The 27,351-nt window shown below is 36.9% G+C and overlaps 1 protein-coding gene across 5 annotated transcripts in view; it reads left to right on the forward strand.

The window, feature by feature from the left end:
- The window catches only part of UBR1 (ubiquitin protein ligase E3 component n-recognin 1), a 144,718-nt gene that overhangs the window by 19,332 nt on the left and 98,035 nt on the right, over positions 1 to 27,351 (forward strand). For 3 of the 5 annotated variants that reach the window (XM_036842347.1, XM_036842348.1, XM_036842349.1), the window contains 3 exons: positions 12,413 to 12,669; positions 15,141 to 15,219; positions 21,635 to 21,745. In XM_036842347.1, coding sequence (XP_036698242.1) covers positions 12,413 to 12,669; positions 15,141 to 15,219; positions 21,635 to 21,745 — 447 coding nt within the window. Of the gene's footprint in view, positions 1 to 12,412; positions 12,670 to 15,140; positions 15,220 to 21,634; positions 21,746 to 27,351 lie in introns of those variants that run through there. The other 2 variants (XM_036842351.1, XM_036842350.1) reach the window with 2 other exon arrangements.

The raw sequence follows: 27,351 nt of genomic DNA on the forward strand, positions 1-27,351 counted from the left end.
GCTCACGGGCCTAGTTGCTCCACGGCATGTGGGATCTTACCAGACCAGGGCTCGAACCCGTGTCCCCTGCATTGACAGGCAGATTCTCAACCACTGCGCCACCAGGGAAGCCCTTGAATTAATTTTTGTGTGTGGTGTGAAGTACGGGTTGATGTTCTTTGTTTTCCATAAGGATATCTAATTACTCCTGCACCAGTTTTTGAAAATGCTGTCTTTTTTGAATTATGTTGGTTCCTTTTAAAAAATCAATTGTCTTTATATGTGTGGATTCATTTTTAAACTCCCTCTTAGTTCCATTGATAAATATATTTATCTCAGTGCTAATTCCACACTGTCTCAATTCGTATATCTTTTATAGTAAGTCCCGAAATCATGTAGTGTTAAGTCCCTTCTAAGTCCTTTACATTTCCATATTCTTTTTGTTTTTTTTTTTTTTCTTGGCTGTGCTGCACAGCTTGTGGGATTTTAGTTCCCCAACCAGGGATTGAACCTGGGCCATGGAAATGAAAGGGCCGAGTCGTAACCACTGGAATGCCAGGGAATTCCCTCCATATTCATTTTGGAATCAGCTTGTCAGTTCTACAAGAAAGCTTTCTGGGATTGTGTAGAATCTGTAGATCAGTTTAGGAAGTATAGACATCTCAGTATTGAATCTTTTAAGCAGTGAACATGTTGTAGCTCTTCATTTTTTTAGGTGTTTTAGAAATTTCTCTCAATAATGTTTAGTAGTTTTCAGTGTAGGGGTTTTTCACAATCTGTATTAAATTAACTCCCAAGTACTTTATGGTTTTTGATGCTACTGTAAATGCTATTTTTAAAAATTTCATTTTCTAATTTTTTGTTGCTAGTGTATAGAAATACAATTGATTTTTATATGTTGATCTTATATCTAATGAGCTTGCTCAATTCACTTACAAGTTTTATGTGTGTTTTTTAATTGATTCCTTAGAGTTTTTTTATGAAGAGTAACCATATTGTTTGTGAATAGAGACAGCTTTACTTTTTCCTTTGCAATCATCATGCCTTTTATTTATTTTTCTTGTTTTATTTCACTAGCTATGACCTCTAGTACAATATTGAATAGAAGAGAACAGATATCCTTGCCTCATCCCTGATCTTTGGGGGGAATGTATTATTGCAAATATTTTCTCTCAACCTGTTTCTCCTTTTCATTTTCAAACTATGTTCTTTTTTATTCACTGTGAAAATTTACATAAAGTAAATAACTGTTTATTGTACAGTTCTATGAGTTTTGACAGTTGCCAACAGTTGTGTAACCATCACCATAATAGATACTACAGAACAGTTCCATTGCCCTCAAAAATTACATTGCTGCTACTTTGTAGTCAGCCCCTCGCAACCACTTTGCTATCCTCTATCCTAGTAGTTTTGCCTTTTCTGGAATGTTATATAAATGGAATTATATAGCATATAGCCTTTAAAAAAATTTTTTTTAATTTATAATATAACTTAAATATGTACAAATTTAAAACTAGTATGAATGCCTTATACTTACAGTTTTAATGTAAGTATAAAACAAACATGAAATTCTAATAAAACCAGAAAGCCAACATATTTCAAATGGACAGTATTAATTTAATTGGAAGGATATTAACTGCAATTCAATCGCCAATGTTGGTTTGATACTAGAGAGTTCTGTTTCTCCTACCTCTCTTTTAGGCCTGCTGTTACTGAGTGGCATTAAAAATGTTGAGCTTGGGGCTTCCCTGGTGGCGCGGTGGTTGAGAGTCTGCCTGCTAATGCGGGGGACACGGGTTCGCGCCCTGGTCTGGGAAGATCCCACATGCCGCGGACCAACTAGGCCCGTGAGCCACAACTACTGAGCCTGCGCGTCTGGAGCCTGTGCTCCGCAACAAGAGAGGCTGCAATAGTGAGAGGCCCGCGCACCGCGATGAAGAGTGGCCCCCGCTTGCCGCAACTACAGAAAGCCATAGCACAGAAACGAAGACCCAACATAGCAATCAATCAATCAATCAATCAATAAATCTTTAAAAAAAAAAAAAGTGTTGAGCTGGCTGGGTGGTTTGTGGTAGTCACTTCACATTTAAGGCCAAATTGCCAACGAATAATCCATGAAAGTCTTTTAACAGGGCATTTCTTGATACTTAGAAAGCTCTCTTGTTTGATTGAAGATAAGGGTGGTGTTACTGAAATCTGCATATAGTGTCCATTAAACCCACTTATAGGTACTTCTCTGGTGGTCCAGTGGTTAAGACTCTGCACTCCCACTGCAGGGGGCGTGGGTTCGACCCCTGGTCGGGGAACTAAGATCCCACATGCCTTGCAGCACAGCCAAAAAAGGAAAAACACCAACCCACTTATAATGGGAATCAGGAATTTGGCACAGAGGTGGGCTTTGCTCAGTTCATAGATATGCTGACAACATGAACATGGTCCCAACTGCTAAGAGGCAGTAGTACATAGCCTCTTGAGTTTGACTTCTTTTGATGTTGCATGCATTGATAATTCAGTCCTTTTATTGTTGAGCAGTATTCTATGGTTTGGATGTACAAACAGTTTGTTTATAATTCACCAGTTGAAGGACAACTGAATCATTTCTAGTTTTGAGCGATTATGAATAAAATGCTCTAACTTCATGTACAAGTGTTTTGTGAACATAAGTTCTTGGGTAGATAACTAGGAGTTTGATTGCTGGGTCATATAGTAAGTATATATTTAACTTTGTAAGAAACTTTTAAACTCTTTCGTAAAGTGGATGTATAACATTTTGAGTTCCTACCGGCACTTTCCTTTTCCAGTTTTCTGCATCCTTGTTGATACTTGGTATTGCCAAATTTTTATTTAGGTTATATAGGGTATCTCACTGTCATTTAAAAAATTTTTTTATTGGAGTATAGTTGCTTTACAATGTTGTGTTAGTTTCTACTGTACAGCAAAGTGAATCAGCTATACGTATACATATATACCCTCTTTTTTGGATTTCCTTCCCATTTAGGTTACCACAGAGCACTGAATAGAGTTCCCTATGCTCTACAGTAGGTTCTCATTAATTATCTATTTTATACATAGTATCAATAGTGTATATATGTCAATCCCAATCTCCCAATTCATCCTACCTACTCCCACAACCCCTTGGTATCCATACGTTTGTTCTCTACGTCTGTGTCTCTATTCTGCTTTGTAAATGAGATTGTCTATACCAATTTTTTCACATTACATATATATACATTAATATACGATACTTGTTTTTCTCTTTCTGACTTACTTCATTGTGTATGACAGTCTCTAGGTCCATCCACATCTGTACAATGACCCAATTTTGTTCCTTTTTATGGCTGAGTAGTATTCCATTGTATATGTGTACCACATCTTCTTTATCCCTTCCTCTGTTGATGGACATTTATGTTGTTTCCACGTCCTGGCTATTGTAAATAGTGCTGCAGTGAACATTGGGGTGCATGTGTCTTTTCGAATTATGGTTTTCTCTGGATATATGCCCAGGAGTAGGATTGCTGGGTCATATGGTAGTTCTATTTTTAGTTTTTTAAGGAACCTCCATACTGTTCTCCATAGAGGCTGTATCAGTTTACATTCCCACCAAAAGTGCAAGAGGGTTCCGTTTTTTCCACACCCTCTCCAGCGTTTATTGTTTGTAGATTTTGTGATGATGGCCATTCTGACTGGTGTGAGGTGATATCTCATTGTAGTTTTGATTTGCCTTTTTCTAATAATTAGTGATGTTGAGCATCGTTTCATGTGCCTCTTGGCCATCTCCATATCTTCTTTGGTGAAATGTCTATTTAGGGCTTCTGCCCATTTTTTTGATTGGTTTGTTTGTTTCTTTTTGATATTGAGCTATATGATCTGTTTGTATATTTTGAAGATTAATCTTTAGTCCGTTACTTCGTTTTTTTAATTTAAAAAAAATTTAATGTAATTATTGATGTGGTTGACCTTAGAGCTACCATTTTATTATTATTTTATCATTTAAATTTTATTTATTTTTTAATACAGCAAGTTCCTATTAGTTATCTGTTTTATACATATTAGTATATATATGTCAATCCCAATCTCCCAATTCATCCCACCACCACCTCCCTGCTACTTTCCCCCCTTGGTGTCCATACGTTTCTTCTCTACATCTGTGTCTGTATTTGTGCCCTGCGAACCGGTTCATCTGTACTATTTTTCTAGGTTTCACATATATACATTAATATACGGTATTTGTTTTTCTCTTTCTGACTTACTTCACTGTGTATGACAGTCTCTAGATCCATCCACATCTCTACAAATGACCCAATTTCATTCCTTTTTATGGCTGAGTAATATTCCATTGTATATATGTACCACATCTTCTTTATCCATTCGTCTGTCGATGGGCATTTAGGTTGCTTCCATAACCTGGCTATTGTAAATAGTGCTGCAATGAACATTCGGGTGCATGTGTCTTTTTGAATTATAGTTTTCTCTGGGTGTATGCCCAGTAGTGGGATTACTGGGTCATATGGTAATTCTATTTTTAGTTTTTTAAAGAACCTCCATACTGTTCTCCATAGTGGCTGTATCAATTTACATTCCCACCAACAGTGCAAGAGGGTTCCCTTTTCTCCACACCCTCTCCAGCATTTGTTGTTTGTAGATTTTCTGATGATGCCCATTCTAACTGGTGTGAGGTGATACCTCCTTGTAGGTTTGATTTGCATTTCTCTAATAATTAGTGATGTTGAGCAGCTTTTCATGTGCTTCTTGGCCATCTGTCTGTCTTCTTTGGAGAAATGTCTATTTAGGTCTTCTGCCCATTTTTTGATTGGGTTGTTTGTTTTTTCAATATTGAGCTGCATGAGCTGTTTATATATTTTGGAGATTAATCCTTTGTCAGTTGCATTGTTTGCAAATATTTTCTCCCATTCTGAGGGTTGTCTTTTCATCTTGTTTGTAGTTTCCTTTGCTTTGCAAAAGCTTTTAAGTTTCACTAGGTCCCATTTGTTTATTTTTGTTTTTATTTCCATTACTCTAGGAGATGGATCAAAAAAGATCTTGCTGTGATTTATGTCAAAGAATGTTCTTCCTGTGTTTTCCTCTTAAGAGTTTTATAGTGTCCGGTCTTACATTTAGGTCTCTAATCCATTTTGAGTTTATTTTTGTGTATGGTGTTAGGGAGTGTTCTAATTTCATCTTTTATGTGTAGCTGTCCAGTTTTCCCAGCACCACTCATTGAAGAGACTGTCTTTTCTCCATTGTATATCCTTGCCTCCTTTGTCATAGATTAGTTGACCATGGATGTGTGGGTTTATCTCTGGATGTGTGGGCTTTCTATCCTGTTCCATTGATCTATATTTCTGTTTTTGTGCCAGTACCATATTGTCTTGATTACTGTAGCTTTGTAGTATAGTGTGAAGTCAGGGAGTCTGCTTCCTCCAGCTCCTTTTTTTCCCCTCAAGACTGCTTTGGCTATTCGGGGTCTTTTGTGTCTCCATAGAAATTTTAAGGTTTTTTGTCCTAGTTCTGTAAAAGATGCCACTGGTAATTTGATAGGGATTGCATTGAATCTGTAGATTGCTTTGGGTAGTACAGTCATCTTCACAGTATTGATTCTTCCAGTCCAAGAACATGGTATATCTCTCCATCTATTGGTATCATCTTTAATTTCTTTCATCAGTGTCTTATAGTTTTCTGCATACAGGTCTTTTGTCTCCTTAGGCAGGTTTATTCCTAGGTATTTTATTCTTTTTGTTGCTATGGTGAATGGGATTATTTCCTTAATTTCTCTTTCTGATCTTTCGTTGTTAGTGTATAGCAATGCAGGAGATTTCTGTGCATTAGTTTTGTATCCTGCAACTTTACCAAATTCATTGATTAGCTCTGGTAGTTTTCTGGTGGCATCTTTAAGATTCTCTATGTATAGTATCATGTCATCTGCAAACAGTGACAGTTTTACTTCTTCTTTTCCGATTTGTATTCCTTTTATTTCTTTTTGTTCTCTGATTGCTGTGGCTAGGACTTCTAAAACTATGTTGAATAATAGTGGTGAAAGTGGACATCCTTGTCTTGTTCCTGATCTTAGAGGAAGTGCTTTCAGTTTTTCACCATTGAGAATGATGTTTGCTGTGGGTTTGTCGTATATGGCCTTTATTATGTTGAGGTAGGTTCCCTCTATGCCCACTTTCTGGAGAGTTTTTATCATAAATGGGTGTTGAATTTTGTCAAAAGCTTTTTCTGCATCTATTGAGATGATCATATGGTTTTTATTCTTCAATTTGTTAATATGGTGTATCACATTGATTGATTTGCGTATATTGAAGAATCCTTGTATCCCTGGGATATATCCCACTTGATCGTGGTGTATGATCCTTTTAATGTGTTGCTGGATTCTGTTTGCTAGTATTTTGTTGAGGATTTTTGCATCTATATTCATCAGTGATATTGGTCTGTAATTTTCTTTTTGTGTAGTATCTTTGTCTGGTTTTGGTATCAGGGTGATGGTGGCCTCATAGAATGAGTTTGGGAGTATTCCTTCCTCTGCAATATTTTTGAAGAGTTTGAGAAGGATGGGTGTTAGCTCTTCTGTAAATGTTTGGTGGAATTCACCTGTGAAGCCATCTGGTCCTGGACTTTTGTGTGTTGGAAGATTTTTAATTACAGTTTCAATTTCATTGCTTGTGATTGGTCTGTTCATATTTTCTATTTCTTCCTGGTTCAGTCTTGGAAGGTTATACCTTTCTAAGAGTTTGTCCATTTCTTCCACGTTGTCCGTTTTATTGGCATAGAGTTGCTTGTAGTAGTCTCTTAGGATGCTTTGTATTTCTGCGGTGTCTGTTGTAACTTCTTCATTTTCATTTCTAATTTTATTGATTTGAGTCCTCTCCCTCTTTTTCTTGATGAGTCTGGCTAAAGGTTTATCAATTTTGTTTATGTTCTCAAAGAACCAGCTTTCAGTTTTATTGATCTTTGCTATTGTTTTCTTTTTTTCTATTTCATTTATTTCTGCTCTGATCTTTATGATTTCTTTCCTTTTGCTAACTTTGTGTTTTGTTTGTTCTACTTTCTATAGTTCCTTTAGGTGTAAGGTTAGATTGTTTATTTGAGATTTTTCTTGTTTCTTGACGTAGGCTTGTGTTGCTATAAACTTCCCTCTTAGAACTGCTTTTGCTGCATCCCATAGGTTTTGGATCGTCGTGTTTTTGTTGTAATTTGTCTGTAGGTATTTTTTGATTTCCTCTTTGATTTCTTCAGTGATCTTTCGGTTCTTTAGTAGCATATTGTTTAACCTCCATGTGTTTGTGTTTTTTACGTTTTTTTTTCTCCGTAATTGATTTTTAATCTCATAGCATCGTGGTTGGAAAAGATGCTTGATACGATTTCAATTTTCTTAAATTTACCGAGGGTTGATTTGTGACCCAAGATGTGATCTGTCCTGGAGTATGTTCCATGTGCACTTCAGAAGAAAGTGTATTTTGCTGCTTTCAGATGGATTGTCCTATAGATATCAATTAAGTCTATCTGGTTTATTGTGTCATATAAGGCTTGTGATTCCTTATTAATTTTCTTTCTGGATGATCTATCCATTGTTGTAAGTGTAGTGTTGAAGTCCCTCACTATTGTGTTACTGTCGATTTCCACTTTTTTGGCTGTCAGCATTTGCCTTATGTATTGAAGTGCTTGTGTGTTGGGTGTGTACATATTTACAGTTGTTATATCTTCTTGGATTGATCCCTTTATCATTATGTAGTGTCCTTTGTCGCTTGTAACAGTCTTTATTTTAAAGTCTATTTTGTCTTACATGAGGATTGCTACTCCAGCTTTCTTTTGATTTCCATTTGCATGGAATATCTTTTTCCATCCCCTCACTTTCAGTGTGTATGTGTCCCTAGGTCTGAAGTGGGTGTCTTGTAGGCAACATATATACGGGTCTTGTTTTTATGTCCATTCAGCCACTCTGTGTCTTTTGGTTGGAGCATTTAATCCATTTACATGTAAAGTAATTATCAATATGTATGTTCCTGTTACCATTTTCTTAATTGTTTTGGGTTTGTTTTTGTAGGTCTTTTTCTTCTTTTGTGTTTCCTACCTAGAGAAGTTCTTTTAGCATTTGTTGTAAAGTTGGTCTGGTGGTGCTGAATTCTCTTAGCTTTTGCTTGTCTGTAAAGCTTTTGATTTCTCTGTCAGTTCTGAGAGAGAGCCTTGCTGGCTAGAGTAATCTTGGTTGTAGGTTTTCCCCTTTCATCACTTTAAATATATCCTGCCTCTCTTTTCTGGCCTGTAGAGCTTCTGCTGAAAGATCAGCTGATAACCTTGCATGGATTCCCTTGTATGTTATTTGTTGTTTTTCACTTGCTGCTTTTAATATTGTTTTTTTGTATTTAATTTTTGATAGTTTGATTAATATGTGTCTCAGCATGTTTCTCCTTGGGTTTATTCTTTCTGGACTCCCTGCGCTTCCTGGACTTGATTGACTATTTCCTTTCCCATGTTAGGGAAGTTTTCGATGATAATCTCTTCACATTTTTTTCAGACCCTTTCTCTTTCTATTCTTCCTCTGGGACCACTATAATTTGAATGTTGGTGCATTTAATGTTGTCCCAGTGGTCTCTGAGACTGTCTTCAAATCTTTTCATTCTTTTTTCTTTATTCTGCTCCTCGGCTGTTATTTCCACCATTCTATCTTCCAGGTCACTTATCCGTTCTTCTGCCTCAGTTATTCTGCTATTGATTCCTTCTATTTTGTTTTTAATTTCAGTTATTGTGTTGTTCATCACTGTTTGTTTGTTCTTATAGGTCCCTGTTCTTGTATTTTCTCCATTCTATTTCCAAGATTTTGGGTCATCTTTACTATCATTACTCTGAATTCTTTTCATGTAGACTGCCTATTTCCTCTTCATTTATTTGGTCTGGTGGGTTTTTACCTTGCTCCTTCATCTGCTGCATATTTCTGTGTCTTCTACTGTGTCTAACTTACTGTGTTTGAGGTCTCCTTTCCGCAGGTTGCAGGGTCATAGTTCCTCTTGCTTCTGGTGTCTGCCCCCAGTGGGTGAGTTTGGTCCAGTGACTTATGTAGACTTCCTGGTGGGAAGGACTGGTGCCTGCGTTTTGGTGGGTGGAGCTGGATCTTTTCCCTCTGATGGACAGGGCTGCGTCAGGTGGTGTGTTTTGGGGTGTCTGTGGCCTTAGTATGACTTTAGGCAGCCTGTCTGCTGATGGTTGGGTTTGTGTTCCTGTCTTGTTTGTTGTTGGCCCTGGTGTGTCCAGCAGTGGAGCCTGCAGGCAGTTGGGTGGAGTCAGGTCTTGGAGTTGAGATGGATACTCCCGGGAGAGCTCTGGGGCCAGGAATTCTCTGGCATTCCAGTTTCCTCGACTCGGCACTCCCACCTCAGAGGCTCAGGCCTGACCCCCCGCCTGGAAACTAAGACCCCGCATGCCACACAGCTCAGCAAAAATGGGGGAAAAAAAGAAAAGAAAAAAGAAAGAAAGAAAAGGGTAGGATGAAAACAAACAGACATACAAAACTCGGGACAAATAGCAAAGACAAAAACAAGCAAGCAGCAACAGCAACAATTAAAAAGAAAGAAACAAACAAAGGAATGGGCAAACAAAACCCCAGACAAATGGTAAAAGCAGAACCAAACAGAAACACAAATAATCACACACACGTAGAAAATAAGAAACAAAAACATAAAACAGAGAAAATAAAAAAGAACAGCCAGACCAACAAAAGAATCCCAAAACAAAATTAAACAATTAAAAGCAAAGCTAACCAAAAAAAAACAACAACAAAAAAACAAAAGCAGAATGCAAACAGAAGGAAAAAGCAAAGAATACAAAACAAACACATAAAAACAATAAAAAAAGTTAAATAGGACAAAGGGAAAAAAAAGCAAGGTAAAAACACAGGACAACGAAAAAGTAATGTAGAAATAGAAATATAAAAAAATATAATATAAATTTTAAAAACTAAATAAAAACAAATAATAAAAAATACAGGATAAAACAAAACATTAAAAAAATAGTAATAATTATATTTTCCTGGGGTCTCAGCTGTCAGTGTCCTCGCCCTCACCTTGAGTCACAGCCAACCTCCGCATCCCCAGGCTGTCCTCCAAAACCTCTAGGTAGGTTTCTGGTCTCTCTCTGGGCACTGTGGGGCAGCTAGGACTCTGACATGGCCCAACTCTTGGGTGTACTAGTCCCCAAAGTCCATAGCTGCTAGCACTAGACTGGTTTCTGTTTTGGGAACACTCGTTGTCCATTCAGATATTTCATAGATGCAGGGTTTACCAAGCTGATCATGGGGATTTAATCTGCAGTTTGTGTAGCTGCACAGAAAGATTTTTGTTCCTCTTCCTTGGTTGCCCCGCCCCTGGGGCTCAGCTGTGGTTTTAGCCCCACCTTTGCGTGTGGGCCACCCACCGGAGTCTGCTTCCGAGGCTGCCTTGGAGCAATCAGGTCTGCCCCGGTGAGGACAGGGCATGGAGGTGGCATGACTGCCTGGGTCACGGGGGCCCTGGCAGCGACAGGTACGCAGGAAAACTGGTGGCCATGGGCATGAGAGATCTGGCCCTAGTGGGAGCCTTTCCTAGCGCCTGGTGACTGGCACGAGAAGGTCAGTTCTGGTAGCTTTTCCTAGTGCCTGTTGGGGCAGGGGGCCAGTGCATGGGGAGAGGGAGGCTGCCATGGTGGCTCCACCCCCTGCACGTCATTCAACAGTGGTGCCTTGCTTCTATGGCAGTCTGGGTTTCCTTCATAAGCATTCCTGGTTGCCGATTTCCTCCCTCCTGTCCCCTCAGGCTGTCTCCTCGCAGCCAACAGCAGTCCTCCCCCCGGGTTTGCTTTCCAATCCCCATGTTCCAGCTCTCAGCCCCCGTGTGCACCGGCAGACACACGTCCCAGTCTGGGGCACACACGCTTGTGGCACTGACCGTCTGTGTAGGTCTCACTCTGTCCCATCTGCTACAGACCAGCCATTTCATCCTCCTCTGACAGCCTCAGATGCTCCCCTTCTGTCCCAAGTGATTTCGCCATCAGTGAGGGGGCTTCCCTGGATGCGGGAACCTCTGTGCTTCAGCTCCCCCGAGGGGCACAGATCCTGTCCCACTTTTTGTCCTCTTATTTTTCCCTTCTTTCTTTCGTCCTACCCGGTTATGCAGGGATCTTTCTTGTCCTTTCTGGTGTCTGAGGTCTTCTGCTAGTGTTCAGCAGGTATTCTCTGAGAATTGTTCCATCTGTAGATGCATTTTTTTTTTTTTTTTTTTTTTTAAATTTTATTTATTTGTTTATTTATTTATGGCTGTGTTGGGTCTTCGTTTCTGTGCGAGGGCTTTCTCTAGTTGCGGCAAGTGGGGGCCACTCTTCATCGCGGTGCGCGGGCCTCTCACTGTCGCGGCCTCTCTTGTTGCGGAGCACAAGCTCCAGACGCTCAGGCTCAGTAGTTGTGGCTCACGGGCCTAGTTGCTCCGCGGCATGTGGGATCTTCCCAGACCAGGGCTCGAACCCGTGTCCCCTGCATCGGCAGGCAGACTCTCAACCACTGCGCCACCAGGGAAGCCCTGTAGATGTATTCTTGATGCTTTTGTGGAGAGAGATGAACGCCATGTCCTTCTACTCCTCTGCCATCTTGGTTTCTCCTCACTGTTGTTTTAATTTGCACTTCTCTAATGATTTAATGATGTTGACATGTTTTCATGTGTAAATAAGTATGGCAAAAAAGCCATCTGTAACAGTTTCTTTTGAAGAGCAGAAGGTTTTACTTTTGCTGAGGTCCAATTTATCTTTTTTTTTCTTTCATGGTTAGTGCTTTTTGTGTTCTGAAAACTGGCACTCATTCATTTTGATCTCATTAAATGCTGTGGTTCCTTTAAATAATTAAACTACTAGAGAGTAAATCCTAAGAGTTCTTATCACAAGGAAAAACACTTTTTTTTTCTATTCATTTAATTTTATTTCTGTGTGAGATGATGGATGTTCACTAAAACTACTGTGGTGATCATTTCATGATGTATGTAAGTCAGATCATTATGCCTGTACACCTTAAACCTATAAGTGCTGTATGTCAATTATATCTCAATAAAATTGTAAGAAAAAAATAAAATAGTTAAGCTACTGGTATGGGGAATACTTTGTACAGCCTTTCACTGATAATAGAATCACCTTCACACACCAGGAGTTGACCATTTCAGAAGGGAAGAGTAATTCTCATCCACTATAGCTGCACTTCTTTTTTCCAGATACCTGTGATATGTGGACAACCACTTATTTCCAAGGCCTTTTTTAAAAAAAAAAAAAATCATTTACTTTCCTTTTGTATTGGTGAAGGATAAAGTAAGAATATATTGTAAATCAGTTCCTCTGAAACGACAGAATTACTGGTGCCCCTAGGTCTTTAAGAAGGAACTTGTAACAAAGTTTAATTTTTGTTTTGTTTTGTTTTGTTTTTCAGTGGTGGCATCAGCAAATTGATTTTCATACTACTTTCTTGAACCATTTGGCACGATTGGTGCCAGAAATTTATTTTGCTGAAATGGACCCAGACTTAGAAAAGCAGGAGGAGAATATACAAATGTCAATATTCACTCCACTGGAATGGTACTTATTTGGAGAAGATCCAGATATTTGCTTAGAGAAATTGAAGCACAGTGGAGCATTTCAACTCTGTGGGAAGGTTTTCAAAAGTGGAGAGACAACATATTCTTGTAGGTAAGATTTAGAAATGTACAGGATTGGTTATAATAACAACTTGATATTCTGTATGTATTTTGTGATGTACCTTTCTTGGTATATTACTATTTATAATATATTTAATTCTACATAATTTACTTTGTTTTATTGTGCACTTATAAGTTTGTTTTTGCTAGTACAGCTTGTTTTTGAATATATGACTTAAACAGTTCTCTCACTTTTTCTTCCTGTTCTTCAGAAGTATATAAGAGATAGATTTTTGCCTTGTTTATAACATAGTCCATACACCCTTATCTGAAACTCTTGGCGCCACATGTATTTCAGAATTCTGAATACTTCCCTAGTGGAGTCAGGTCAGGATCCTGTAATCAAACAGAGCATTTCTGTAAGAAATCTATGACTATTCACAGCAAGTGGTGTAAATAAAGTCTGTAGTCCCTTGTCATTTCAGGTCATTTTTTTGCCACCAAGTGAAATTTGGTATCAAAGGGTTGTGGACCTGTAGGAGCATTTGTAATTTAGTTGGATAGAAGAGGCCAGTGGTAAGGAAACTGGAAACGGCTTTAGGGTTTTTATTTGCCTTTTGTGAGAGAAGTTGACTTAACACAGCATGGTAACACAGAGAACTTTTTTATTCTCTACTCCTGCCTGAAACTTTTAACTTTTAGATCTTAACAACACTTTTAGTTTTTTTTTTTTTTCTTTTATTAGAGGTTGTTTAGGTTAGGAATGTGAAATTTTAGATTTTATAAATACAGAGAATTGTTTTTTGCTTCACTGTAATTCTAGGTTTGACTGGTTTATGTATAGTTAACAGTTGTCTAGAACATACTGCTTTTCTTTATTCTCTTCTTTTCTCAGGAAACAGTCAGCTTTTGTATTTTGTGTACTATTTTGCTATATGGCAGTAAGTTTCATTTATCTTGTTATGTATTTTTAGCTGAAGCCCAGTCAGTTTCAACTAAAGCATAGTAGATATTCGTAGACCTCATTTCTCCAGAAGGGTCATGGAGGCATATTTAATTGTCACAGCTAGGGGAATGGTACTGGCATCTAGTGGGTAGAGGCCAGGGTTGCTGCTTAAACATCCTATGGCACACAGACAGTCTCCTATATCGCCAGCAAATAATTATTCAGTTCAAAATGTCAGTACTGCTGAGGTTGACAAATCCTGCTCTGAATAGGTTAGTAGATGATATTATATTTTAGAGGCTATTATTAGTCAGTTTTTACTTATTAGCCTTTAAAAATTCATTTTTAAAACTGCCCAATTCCATCTCTTCAACTTTTCTAAATAAATATTTTAAAAATTAATTTTGCACTTTGCACTAATTTATATTATTGTTAATGTTTCCTTGAAAGTATTAAATAAAATTCTACATTTTAGAAGTTTTTATTAGGGAAGAGATTAAGAGAGATGGAATTTAATTTATTCAGTAAATATTCATCGAATACCTGTTGTGTGCCAGGCACTGCTCTATGTGCTTGGGACATATCGTTATATAAAATAAATTAAAATCTTTTAATTTATGTTGCTTACATTCTAATGAATTTTGTCTTTAACCAAGCCTTATTTACCAGTGAACAATCAGTGTCTATAAAATACGTTCATAACTGTAATAGGATAAGATGATGCAGAGAATGAAAAAAAGCTGATGATTTTTCAGAAAACTAATTTTGGTATATGTGCTGCTGAATGGAGCACCAGAAAACTAATTTTTTTTTTGAATTTTATTTATTTTTTATACACCAGGTCCTTATTAGTTATCTATTTTATACATATTGTATATATGTCAATCCCAATCGCCCAATTCATCACACCACCCCCCACCACCCCCACTTTCCCCCCTTTGTGTCCATATGTTTGTTCTCTACATTTGTGTCTCTATTTCTGCCTTGCAAACCGGTTCATCTGTACCATTTTTTAGATTCCACATATATGCGTTAATATACGATATTTGTTTTTCTCTTTCTGACTTACTTCACTCTGTATGACAGTCTCTAGGTCCATCCATGTCTCTACAAATGACCCAGTTTCATTCCTTTTTATGGCTGAGTAATATTCCACTGTATATATGTACCACATCTTCTTTATCCATTCGTCTGTCGATGGGCATTTAGGTTGCTTCCATGACCTGGCTATTGTAAATAGTGCTTCAGTGAACATTGGGGTGCACATGTCTTTTTGACTATAAAGTCTTTATTGAATTTGTTACAATACTGCTTCTGTTTTATGTATTGGTTTTTTGGCCACAAGGCATGTGGGATCTTAGCTCCCCGTCCAGGGATCGAACCCACACCCCCTGCCTTGGAAGGTGAAGTCTTAACCACTGGACTGCCAGGGAAGTCCCTGGAATTCAGTTTTTAAAGTATTTTCATAGTCAGTTTGTGCATGATATAGGAAACTCATTCACATTATTTTATAGTCATACCTTGAGCATCAGCAGGAGTCATGTAAATTTTGGAGTCTGATTTTTAATCTTTTTCAGGGACTGTGCAATTGATCCAACATGTGTACTCTGTATGGACTGCTTCCAGAATAGTGTTCATAAAAATCATCGTTACAAGGTATGAAAATAGATGCATAAAATCTCTAGATTGGCAGGAGCCTGATGGCCAGCTAGTCCAAATTCCTGACTAGTACTTGAGTTCCTGCTGTAACAGACCTGATTTGTGAACCTTTAGCTCTGGTTAAACATATCATGTGATAAGACATCTACTACCTCAAGATGCAGCCCCTTACAATTTTTTTTTTTTGAGATACATCATTTTTATGCAGAAGATTGTATAAAGCATATGAACAGCTTAAAGAATAACTATAAAGTGAACACCTGTGTAACCACTACTTAGGTCAAGAAATGAGACATTTCCAGCTCTCAGGGGCTTCCCATTTGTTCCTTCTGGATCACCATCCTTCTCTCCTCCTTTGTGATAATCTCTCTGCTGTGTTTTGTGATAATGGTTTCCTTGATTTCCCTTTTAGCTTATCACCCAAATCATATTGAATGGTTCTGTTTTTGAATTCTGTATAGATGGAGTCATTCTGTATCTTTTTTTGTTGAGTAGCTTTCACTCAGCATTAAGTATATATTTATATATATATACACATATATATATTTTGTCCATTTACCTTATAGGGTTTAATAATCCATATTGTCTTTATTCATTGTACTGTATATAGATATGTAGATTGTTTCCAATTTGGGACTATTATTGTATTAAAACAATTCTGCTGTGAACATTCTTATTTGTGTATTTTGGTACACATGTACAGGAGTTTATCCAGGGTATATATCTGGAATAGAATTGCTGAGTTCTAGGGTATATCTTAAGTCATAGTAGATAATGTTTTCCAAAGTGGTTATACCAATTTATAAGTTCTTCAGCAGTATATGAGAGTTGCCATGGCTCCACACACTTACAAGATTTGGTGTTGCTAGTCTTTTTAATTTTAGCCAGTCTGGTGGGTATATAATGGTATCACATTGTGGTCTTAGTTTAATTTTCTTAATTAGTAGTGAGGTTGAGGGATTTGCCTTTCCTGTTACATCTTCAGACAACTTTGTTATTTTGAGCTGAAATGTATTTTTCAAATAACAGTATTGGGCGTTGGTGGTATAGTGGTGAGCATAGCTGCCTTCCAAATAACAGTATTGGTTCTGTGCTCTGGGCTTGGGCAGATATAATAATTGATGTTTCTCTTTGTACATATAATATGCCTAAGGTCCCATGTAAATGTAAATACCATCTTAAAGTTATGTAGACTATTTCTTCCATAGAGCTGAAAATGCGGTTCATGTTTTTAGACTGGCTTCAACATTACTGCTTCTATCTCAGGAAATGATAAGCTATATATATATATATATTTTTTTTTTATTATTGTGCAAAAGAAAAAACATGAGGAGCCTATCATACAGTGTGGTTAAAATGTTTTCCCAACATTGCAAAGCTAATCACTGATGGAATTTACAAAGTTGATCATTGGTTAATTTCATATTTCCCAGTCGTCTCCATTTATTATAGTTTTTTCCTGATGCTGGAGAACTCAAGAAAGAATGCCAGAAGTAGAGACAAGGAGGAAGTTGTTAATTTCTTCTTATTTTTACTCTGGGATATTAAGGGGGAGAGATGCTGAAGTCTCAAGGCCAGAGATTTCCAGTTGCCAAGCTTTGGGATTTTGTGGGCCAGTACAATTTCAGAAGACTTTGGGTAAGACATAGGGTTTTCAATTTTTTATTTGGCTAGGGAAGTTCAATTTTAATTTCAAAAAGAGCACATGAACAGCAACCAAAAAATACCTACCATCTCCTATCATTTTATGAAGAAAAAGAAAATTTAATTCCAAGAAAGTAGGATAATCTCAGACTAAAGAGCAGGTCTTTAGATTGCATACATGTAGCTCTGTTAAAGAGCTCATCACATTGCTATTCCTTCCTTTTCCGATCTTCCGTGGACTGGTAAAACTTGTCTGTTAAATTTTAGGAACCTCTTCACTAAGCTACCTTCGAGTATTGAAAGCTTACCAGTCTACACTGCCACCACAAAGCACTCTTTTATGAAGCATGCTTAGGTCTATCATCTTTAGGTTTTTGCAGAGCTCTTCTTATAGAAGGTGCGTACACAGCTTACTCAGGAACCTTTGAGTTATCAGAAGGATGGGCTATTGTGTAACTAATAAAAAATTATGTTTATAAGCTTTTAAAAATATTACCCTTCAAAAGTGAGTGTGAAGAGAACAGAATACTTTTGGTGGGAGAATAAGTTGATAGAATCTTTCTGGAATACCTATTACATGTGGTGAAATTTTTAAAGAAAAGTGAGGGAATGACTAATAAATACAATTCAGATAATAGTAACCTCCAGGGCAAGTGGATGATCACAGAGGGAACTTCAACAGTATTAATATTCTCTTGTGTTAGATGCTGGATCATTTTATTATTATCCTTTGTAACTTGCCTATACATTGTGTATATTCTTTTTATAATAAAAAACTTAATAAAAGAAAAAATGAAGCCATTAAAAAAAAAGATTGGAAGAAATAAGAAGGGATGCGTGTTGCTTCAGAGAAGGAGAAGAAAAGAATAACGATGGGGATGCAGACCCAAGAGCAGGTACCATGTGAAGAAAGCACCAAGAAAAACCTTTTGTCGCAGAATAGCACAGAACAACTTTTGCCGTCCCTGGCACCACAGAGGAAGTGGGGCTGCTGCACGGAGATGGCATGGCATCTCTGTCCAGACCCGCTCCACCATGTCCAAGTTTTCCTTTAAGGTCATGCTGCTGGCTGCCTTATGGAGTACTCAGTTGTTCCCAAAAGTACACCTTTCACAGCAGTCTTAAAAGTCTGCAGCAGAAGAATGTAAAGTTCCTGCAGTGACATGTGCAGTTATTACCAACGATGAAGTAGGAATAAATCCTGCACTGCTGGAAATGTTTTTCTGAAGCATGGTTCAGAACTGCGAATTAGGGAGTTCTCTGGTGGTCTAGCGGTTAGTACTCAGTGCTTTCACTGCCATGGCCCGGGTTCAGTCCCTGGTTAGGGAACTGAGATCCTGCAAGACACACAGTGCGGCCAAAAAAAGAAGTTTGAATTATTCTTAGAGATCGTGTTGGAAGTTCTGTTACTTGAAACATACGATTACCTTTCAGAATAAATATTGGTATTGTTGTTGTAAAATTGAAATCAGGCATTTAAAATACTGTGAAAACACCAATAGTTGATGAAATAATGAAAGGTGACTCTCCATCCCTTCTTGTTATTCACACTCTTCATGTGAAGAGGGAATGCTTCTGCATTGCGGGTGTTATCACCATAGAAGATCATAGTTCTATCATTGCTACCTCACAACACACACAGGTAGTTCATTTGGGGTAAATGGATTACCCACCTGTGCCTTGCTTCCATGGCATTCCCTATACTAAGGTTATGCTTTTACTTTCATTTGAAACAACTACATTTTTAGTAATCATGGATGAGTCAAACATTCTTCAGTATATAAAATTGATTTGTATATTCTAATTTCTTTTGTTACTATTGTTCTAGTGATACTGTTTGTACTAATAATTTTTATAGTGCCTTTAGTTCCTTTTTACTCCCTTATGTAACTTTTTATTATCTAGTCTGTCAGTTTTAATGCTATCTTTGACTCCCTCCTGTTACCTATTTAATAGTTTATAATCTTATGTTGCCTTCTCTTTCCCTTCTCCCACTTTTTAGTTGTAGTCTTTCTGATTGTGAGATCATATAATGTTTACATTCTTCTATCCATGTGTCTTTCAACACCCTTGATTTGTTCTTAGCGCTACAATTAAATACATAAAATGTTCGCCATCTGTCCTTTTTCTGAAGTTTCCCCAGTCACTGCTTGGTCAGCTGAAGCGCATCCTCTAGGGGTCAGTAAACTACAGTTGTGGGTCAAATCTGGCTCACCATCTGTTTTTGTATTGCCTGCAAGCTAAGCTTGGTTTTTATTCTTTTTTTTTTTTTTCTTTTGGCTGTACCGCAAGGCATGCAGGATCTTAGTTCCCTGACCAGGTATCAAACCTGTGTCCCCTGAAGTGGAAGCGCAGAGTCTTAACCTCTGGACCGCCAGGGAAGTCCCTAAGCTTGGTTTTTATATTTTCAGATGGTTGGGAAAAAAGATGAGAAGAATAATATTTCATGATAAGTGAAAATTATATGAAATTAAAATTTCAGTGCCTATAAATAAAGTCTCATTGGAACGTGGCTATGCTGGTTCATTTATTTATTGTCTATGGCTGATGCTTCACTGCAAGAGCAGAATAGAGTAATTCAACAGAGATTCCATGGCCTGCAAAGACTAAAATATTTACTGTGTGTTCCTTTATACAAGAAGTTTGCTGATCACTGCTCAGGTAGATTCCTCAGGAAGGTCGCATGTATACTATGTTCCTTAAGTTCTGACATATTCAAAATTATATTATTATAGCTTGGCTGTAGACAATATTCTTGGTTTGCAGTTTCTTTCCTTGAAAATGCTCTGCTGTTGTCTTGCTTTATGTGTTGTTATTGAGAAGTCTGATGCCAGTCTAATTTTCTTGTGATTATGTTATTTCATCTTTTTGCCATGGGCCTCAGGACTTTCATCTTTAAAGTCCAGTAGTTTTAGGAGGATATACTTTGGAGTTGATCATACTGAGTGAGTTTTTTCTCAGTCACTCTTGGCCCTTTGAATTTGTAGATTCAGGTCTTTTATTTCCAGGAAGTTTTCTTAGATTACAGTTTTAAATATTACCTCTGTTCCATTGTTTTGATTTTTCTTTGGTGATTCCAGTTATACTCACCTGCCTCTATTAGGCCTATCTTCTATTTCAACCACTTTTTCTCTGACCCTGTATTTCTTTACTTCATCTAATTTTCATTCTCTTGTTTTCCTGCTTGCCTACTGTGAAGTATTTCTTTACTTCATCTTATTTTCATTCTCTTGTTTTCCTGCTTTGTTTCAATGCTATTTATTAACTTTTCATTTGAGTCTATCATCTTGTAATTAAAAAAAATTCATTTCTGATATGATATCGTTTTCTTCTGGTTTTTCCCCTTAGTTCACTCGAGTCTCATTTTATTTATTCCTATTTCTTTGTCCGTTTCTGTTACTAGTTCTTGTATTTATGATTAAAGGTGTTTAGTCTGATTAAGGGTTTTTAATGCTTGTTTGAGGCTGTGTAATTCAGTTTGGAGCATTGTATAGTTTTCTTCAGCTTCATAATTGGGTTTTGGCTCTTACTTGCATTTTTTGGCTTTTTTTTTTTTTTTGCAATAGTTTTGTGTGGATATGGTGTACTTTTTTCTGTTCTTTTTCATTTCATGGATAGGTTTCACAAGTGCTCTCTTCTGTCAGTTCTACCCTCTTCTATGTAACTTATTTTATAGATGATATTGGTGATGGTGGTGAGGTGAGGGGAGGGTTTGGCATGTCTTGTTTCTCTCTTGTTTCATAAGATCCTTAAATTTTCTTTTTTATTTACTTCTTTCACTTACTGCCGCTATAATGGGTCTATAATGGGTTACCACCTTTTTTAATGTATTTGATTTTCCTTCAAAAGTAATGCTTTTCTGAGGTGGCCACTTCTGGTCCTGCTCTCTTTCAGTCTCTTTCCCTGTGAACCACCAAGTCCTAACCTGTGTTCAGTATTTGTCCCTTGGCATTGGGCTTTCACTTCTGGAGTGTGATTTTGTTTGTGCTTGATCTAAGTCCTTTGTACCCCTCTGTTCTCTTTCATGGGGTCACTTAAGCTTCCCTCTCCTATTGTCTGTAACCACAGGCTTGAAGTGATAGGTAACAGGAACTCTGATAAAACAAGCTATTTGAAGGTTGTGGTATTTATTTTTTGTCTCCTAGTAATCTTGCAGACATGGGTCATGTGTGGCTTTATTTGTTCTCCTTGTTAGTTGTATGCTTTGGAGGGGGGAGATTTGGGGAAGATTCAAATTCAGGTCATTGTCATCCTTCTCTATCTAAATTAGGATATTTTAGATAATATTTTTTTACAGGAACCCTCAAAGGGAAAATGTTGTGAATAAGTTTTAGTTGCTGTGGAACATCAATATAGATGAAAATACTTTATACATGTCTTAAGTACTTACACAAGTATCATTATAATGATTTTTAAGAAGTTTGTTTAATCATAAAATCTACTCAAGCATTCTGGGTGAAGTATAGATTATTTTTTGCACACGTCACAATCTGTTCTCCTCCATTAGTACAGTGTTTTAAAAACTATTATTTAAAAACTTTGAATATGTTTCAAAAATAGCAATTTTGAAGGTTCAGTTTTGTTGTGATTAAGTATTAAGGATTTTTTTTGGTTAACTAATCAAAATATTGTTTGATATATATCTATAACATTAAAGGCAATTAAGGTTGAAATAGAGGGAAACATTTATTATTTGAGTCATCTTTATCATTTTCTTTGCTTTGTGATATGTTTTGAAATTAAGACATACTCATTTTTCATTTATCAGATGCATACTTCTACTGGAGGAGGATTTTGTGACTGTGGAGACACAGAAGCATGGAAAACTGGCCCTTTTTGTGTAAGTCATGAACCTGGAAGAGCAGGTACCACAAAAGAGGTAAGAATATTGCTATTTTTTTAATTGCTAACTATTTTAAGGTTGATGAAATTAAATAGAAATAAATGTTATGTGTATGGGTTAAGCCGAATTCCATTGATAATCCTGATTTTTATGTTATAATATTTAAATGTAAGGAGTTTTATTTGACTCTAGAGAATTTAAGCGTTTGATAATTATATTCCATATTTCTCTAAAGGAATGAATTTACAATGAAAAGATGAACTTAGAATACTTTTTTGTTAAGCAATTTGATGAGTGAACAATATATTAACCTAAAAGAGCAAATGGAAATAGTTATTAATAGATAGGAGAATATAATGAATTAGAAAACAGTAGAATTGACACAAATTCCATAATTGCTTTTCTTAAAGAAAAAAAAGTCAGCAAACTGATTATCCACTATACGTCCTAAGCAAGAAAAAAAACTGCGAGCAAGCCCAGATGTAGACCATTAAAAAGGAATGGGGAAGGGGCTTCCCTGGTGGCACAGTGGTTGAGAATCTGCCTGCTAATGCAGGGGACACGGGTTCGAGCCCTGGTCTGGGAAGATCACACATGCCGTGGAGCAACTAGGCCCGTGAGCCACAACTACTGAGCCTGCGCGTCTGGAGCCTGTGCTCTGCAACAAGAGAGGCCACGATAGTGAGAGGCCTGCGCACCACGATGAAGGGTGGCCCCCGCTTACCGCAACTAGAGAAAGCCCTAGCACAGAAATGAAGACCCAACATAGCAGTCAATCAATCAATCAATCAATCAATCAATCTTTAAAAAAAAAAAAAGGAATAGGGAAATAACCATAGAACCACAGATACAGAAGGATCATAAAAGGCTCCTTATATGACTCTGAATGAATGCATTTGAAAATAGATTCTTTTATCAGACAGTATTAAGTGCCATAATTTATTCAAAAACAGAGAAAACTTGAATAGGCAGTAACCATTGAAGAAATTTAGAAAATTGTCACAAGAAAGTACTTCCTAAAAAATGCCATGCTCAAATAGTTTCACAGAGGAATACTTTTCAAAACTGAAGGAATAAATAGTTTTTGTACTTTTTAAACTGCTCCTGATAACTCTATAGCATTGAATACCCTTAGGGTATATATTTTGATCTCTTAAGTACCATTTCCCACTAAAAGAAATCAGGGCTTTTTGTAAAAATACCTGATTCCACATGTGAGTTAGGGAATAGATAAGGTAGGCTTGTGAGGATGGGTTTGTGTCAAAGAACCTAAAACCCAGTTTGAAAAGGCTCCCATTGACCTGAGTTGGACAATTGGGGCATCAGAAAAACAATAATAAATAACCACTATGATTGATTGAATCATACTCACTATATAAAAATCCATGAGTTTCTAATAATGAAACTTACATGAGAACTAAATAGAATAAAACTTGTTTGTTGCCATGCAGTGGTTATTGTATCATTTCCTTACTCTAAAAACTGGTAATTGAAGGGGATGGACTAAACGTTTATTCTACCTTTTCAACAGGAATTGTATTTCATTGTAAGCAAGTATCTCCAGTTCATGAGGTAAAGCTCTTCTTTCTACAGGAATGCTAGCTAATAGAGAAGGAATAATAGAATTAGAAAAATCAACATTTTGCAAACCCTAAGGAAATATTTGATTTAGACAAGGATCATTAATGGATGCTAAAACCCTTAAAACTTGAGTTGATGAGGAACAATATTGACATGGTTCTGAATTACCATCTCATAGATTACTTGCTAGGCATAAGGGAAAAAACAACACTGTACAGTGAGGCAGGCGGGGGAGGGCATCATACTGTTGTCACCTGAAACCAGTCATCAGTATTAGCATCATTATGAATATTGGGTTGATATGGCATAATGAGCCTCCTCGTATGATGTAAAATACAGTACCTAGTTTAACATCTGAAAATCAGTTAATGTAATACTATATAAATAGAATAAAAAACAAAGCCACATGATCGTTTCAGTAGATGCAGCAAAAACATTTGACTAAATCCAACACACTTTCATGATAAGAAGACTTAAACTTATAGGGACTTCTCTGGTGGCATAGTGGTTAAGAATCACCTGCCAGTGCAGGGGACATGGGTTGGAGCCCTGGTCCGGGAAGATCCCACCTGCTGTGGAGCAGCTAAGCCCGTATGCCACAACTACCGAGCCTGCACTCTAGAGCCCGTGAGCTACAACTACTGAGCCAACATACCATAACTACTGAAGCCTGCATGCCTAGAGCCCGTGCTCCACAACAAGAGAAGCCATCGCAATGAGAAGCCTGCGTACCGCAACGAAGAGTAGCCCCCGCTTGCCTCAACTAGAGAAAGCCCGCGCACAGCAACAAAGACACAACGCAGCCAAAAATAAATGAATAAATAAATTAATTAATTAATTTTAAAAAAGAGACGTAAACTTATAATAGAAGAGAACTTCCTTAACCTGATAGAGGGCATTTATGAAAAACTCACAACTATAATTATATTGGATACTTTCCCCCTAAGATCAGGAATAAGGCAGATTCTGCTTTTGCCACAGAGCATATCCATTCAGTATTGTAATTGAATACTGGGGCAGTATGCAACAGCTGTGTAATTGAACAGCTGGGGCAGTTAGGCAAGAAAAAGAAATAAAAAGTACCCAGATTGGAAAGGAAGAAGTAAAACTAGCTCTGTTTGCAGATGACATGATTTTATATATAGAAAATCCTAAGGAATCCACTAAAACATTATTAGAACTAATAAATTCAGCACAGTTGCAGGATATGAGATAATTATACAAAAATTACTTGTGTCTATGCATAGTAAAGAACAATACAAAGATGAAATTAAGAAAAAAGAAGTACAAAATTTATTTAATTTGAGAAGATATATGCACCCTTATGTTCATTGCAGCATTATTTACAATAGGCAAGATATGGAATCAACCTAAGTGCCCATCAATAGCTGAATGGATAAAGAAGATGTGGTGTGTGTCTGTGTATATATACACACATACACAAAATGGAATATTAGCCATAAAAAAAATGAAATCTTGCCATTTGAGACAAAATGGATGGACCTAGAGGGTGTTATGCTAAGTGAAATAAATCAAAGACAAATACTGTATGATTTCACTTATATGTGGAATCTAAAGAAAAAAACAAATGAACAAACATAACAAAACAGAAACAGAGTCACAGATACAGAGAACAAGTGTTTGCTAGAGGGGATGGGGTTGGGGGGAGGAAAAAAATAGGTGAGGGAGGTTAAGAGGTACAAACTTTCCGTTACAAAATAGGTTATGAGTATGAAGTGTACAGTGTGGGGAGTATAGTCAATAATTATATAGTATCTTTGTATGGTGATAGATGGTGACTAGACTTACGGTGACCATTTTGAAACGGTGACTATTTACTATCAAATATATATCAGATCACTATGTCATATACCAGGAACTAACATAGTATTATAGGTCAATTATACTTCAAAAACAAATAACTTCATAGAAAAAGAGATCAGATTTGTGGTATCAGAGGCAGGTGGTGGGAGAAGGGGGAATTGGATGAAGGTGGTCAAAAAAGTATAAACTTCCAGTAAGATAAATAATATAATGGGGCTATAATGTACACCATGATTAAAATAATTAACACTGCTGTGTGTTATATGTAAAAGTTGTTAAGAGAGTAAACTCTGAGTTCTCACCACAAGGAAAAAATATTTTTTCTTTTATTTTGTATCTATATGACTTGATGGATGTTGACTGAACTTATTGTGGTAATCATTTCATGATGTATTTAAGTCATATCATTATCCTGTACACCTTCAACTTATACAGTGCTACGTCAGTTATATCTCAAAACTGGGAGAAAAAATATAAAAATAAATAGATTCTAATGTTGTTTATGTAAAACAATAAATTCAAATGGACTCTTCTGATTGAGTTTGGATAAATTTTAATTAAAGAGGAACATTTTAGGACTGAGGCTTTGTCCAGTTATAAAGATTTGCACAGAAATTATGTAACAAATAATTGGGCATGGCATAAACTGTCTTGCTTTAACAAGACAATTTTTGGCAAACCTAAATATTTTCACAAGAATATATTTTTTTACTTGCATTACAACATTTTTAGTATTTACTTTGTACTTATGGTCATTGACAGACTTTTGTTGAATATCCACTCCTTCAACATGTACAGTTTCTAAGGACAATGTTGCATTTTTCTAATTGTTTCTCAGTGTCCCAGATTTAGGGAAGCAGATTTACAAAGATTTTACTTAAGTGCTGTTGTGTCACAGTTCTGGATTTAGTGCAGGCATATTTAGATGTGATCAGATCTTAACTTGTGCTAACATGTGCATGTCTTGATGCTTCAAATCAACTCAGTTATATATAAATGTAATGGGAAGAAAAATAAAGTGGGGTGGGAGGCTTACCTTAGAATTTATCTGACCTAAGGAAGAGAAAAGTAGTCATTTTAAAGTGTCCATTGCATCCTTTTGTATCCAGAGGATGAGCATGCAGGGGCTGAAAGCTTCGTTGCCTGGAAAGAATTTAGCAGTAGTAGATCTTTTATGTATTTAGAGACATCTGTGTGTATTTCTCTGGAAGGCCATGGGGGATTTTTTGTTTGTTTGTTTGTTTTTATGGAGGCTTTGTTACATAGCATGATTAGTTAAATTATTGGCCATTGGCAATTGATTCAACCTCTAGCCCCTCTGGGGATGGGGATGGGACTGAAAGTTGCAACCTTCTAATCACAAGGTTGGGTCTCCAAGCAACCAGCCCCCATCCTTAGGTGCTTTCTAAAAGTCACCTCATAAACATAACAAAAGACAGCCCCCACTTCTTCACTTGGGAAATTCCAAGGGTTTTAGGAGCTCTGTGCCAGAAACTGGGATGAAGATATTTCTTATTATAAATCACAATATTAAAGGCCATGTTGCCCAAATTGAGCTACACATTCAGTACAGTTCCCCAGCTGGAAATTTTTTTTGGGTAATTGACAAGATGGCTCTAAAATTCATATGAAATTGTAAGGGACCCATAGTAGCCAAAACAACCCTGGAAAAGAAGAACAGACTTGGAGGACTCACACATCCCTATTTTAAAACTTAATACAAAGCAACAGTAATCAAGACAGTGTGGTACTGGCATAATGACAAAAATATAGATTAACGGAATAGATTTGAAATCCTAGAAATAAACCCACATCTGTGGTCAGCCATTTTTCAACAAGAGTACCAAGACCATTCACTAGGGTAAGAATAATCTTTTTACCAAATGGGACTGGGACAACTGGATATCCACATGCAAAAGAATGAATCTGGACCCCTAACTCACACCAACCACAAAAATTAACTCAGAATGGATCAAAGACCTAAAAATAAGAGCAAAAACGATAAAACTCTTACAAGAAAACATAGGGATAAATCTTTATTACCTTGGATTTGGCAATAGATTCATAGATGTAACACCAAAAGCATTAGTAATAAAAGAAAAAAAAACTTAAATTGAACTTCATCAAAATTAAACACTTTTATGTTCCAAAGGACACTACCAAGAAAGTGAAAAGATAGCACACAGAATGAGAGAGAGATATTTGCAAGTCATATTATCCGATGAAAGGAACTGGTA

Source organism: Balaenoptera musculus, chromosome 2 (assembly GCF_009873245.2).
Source record: "Balaenoptera musculus isolate JJ_BM4_2016_0621 chromosome 2, mBalMus1.pri.v3, whole genome shotgun sequence".
Taxonomy (NCBI): Eukaryota; Metazoa; Chordata; class Mammalia; order Artiodactyla; family Balaenopteridae; genus Balaenoptera; species Balaenoptera musculus.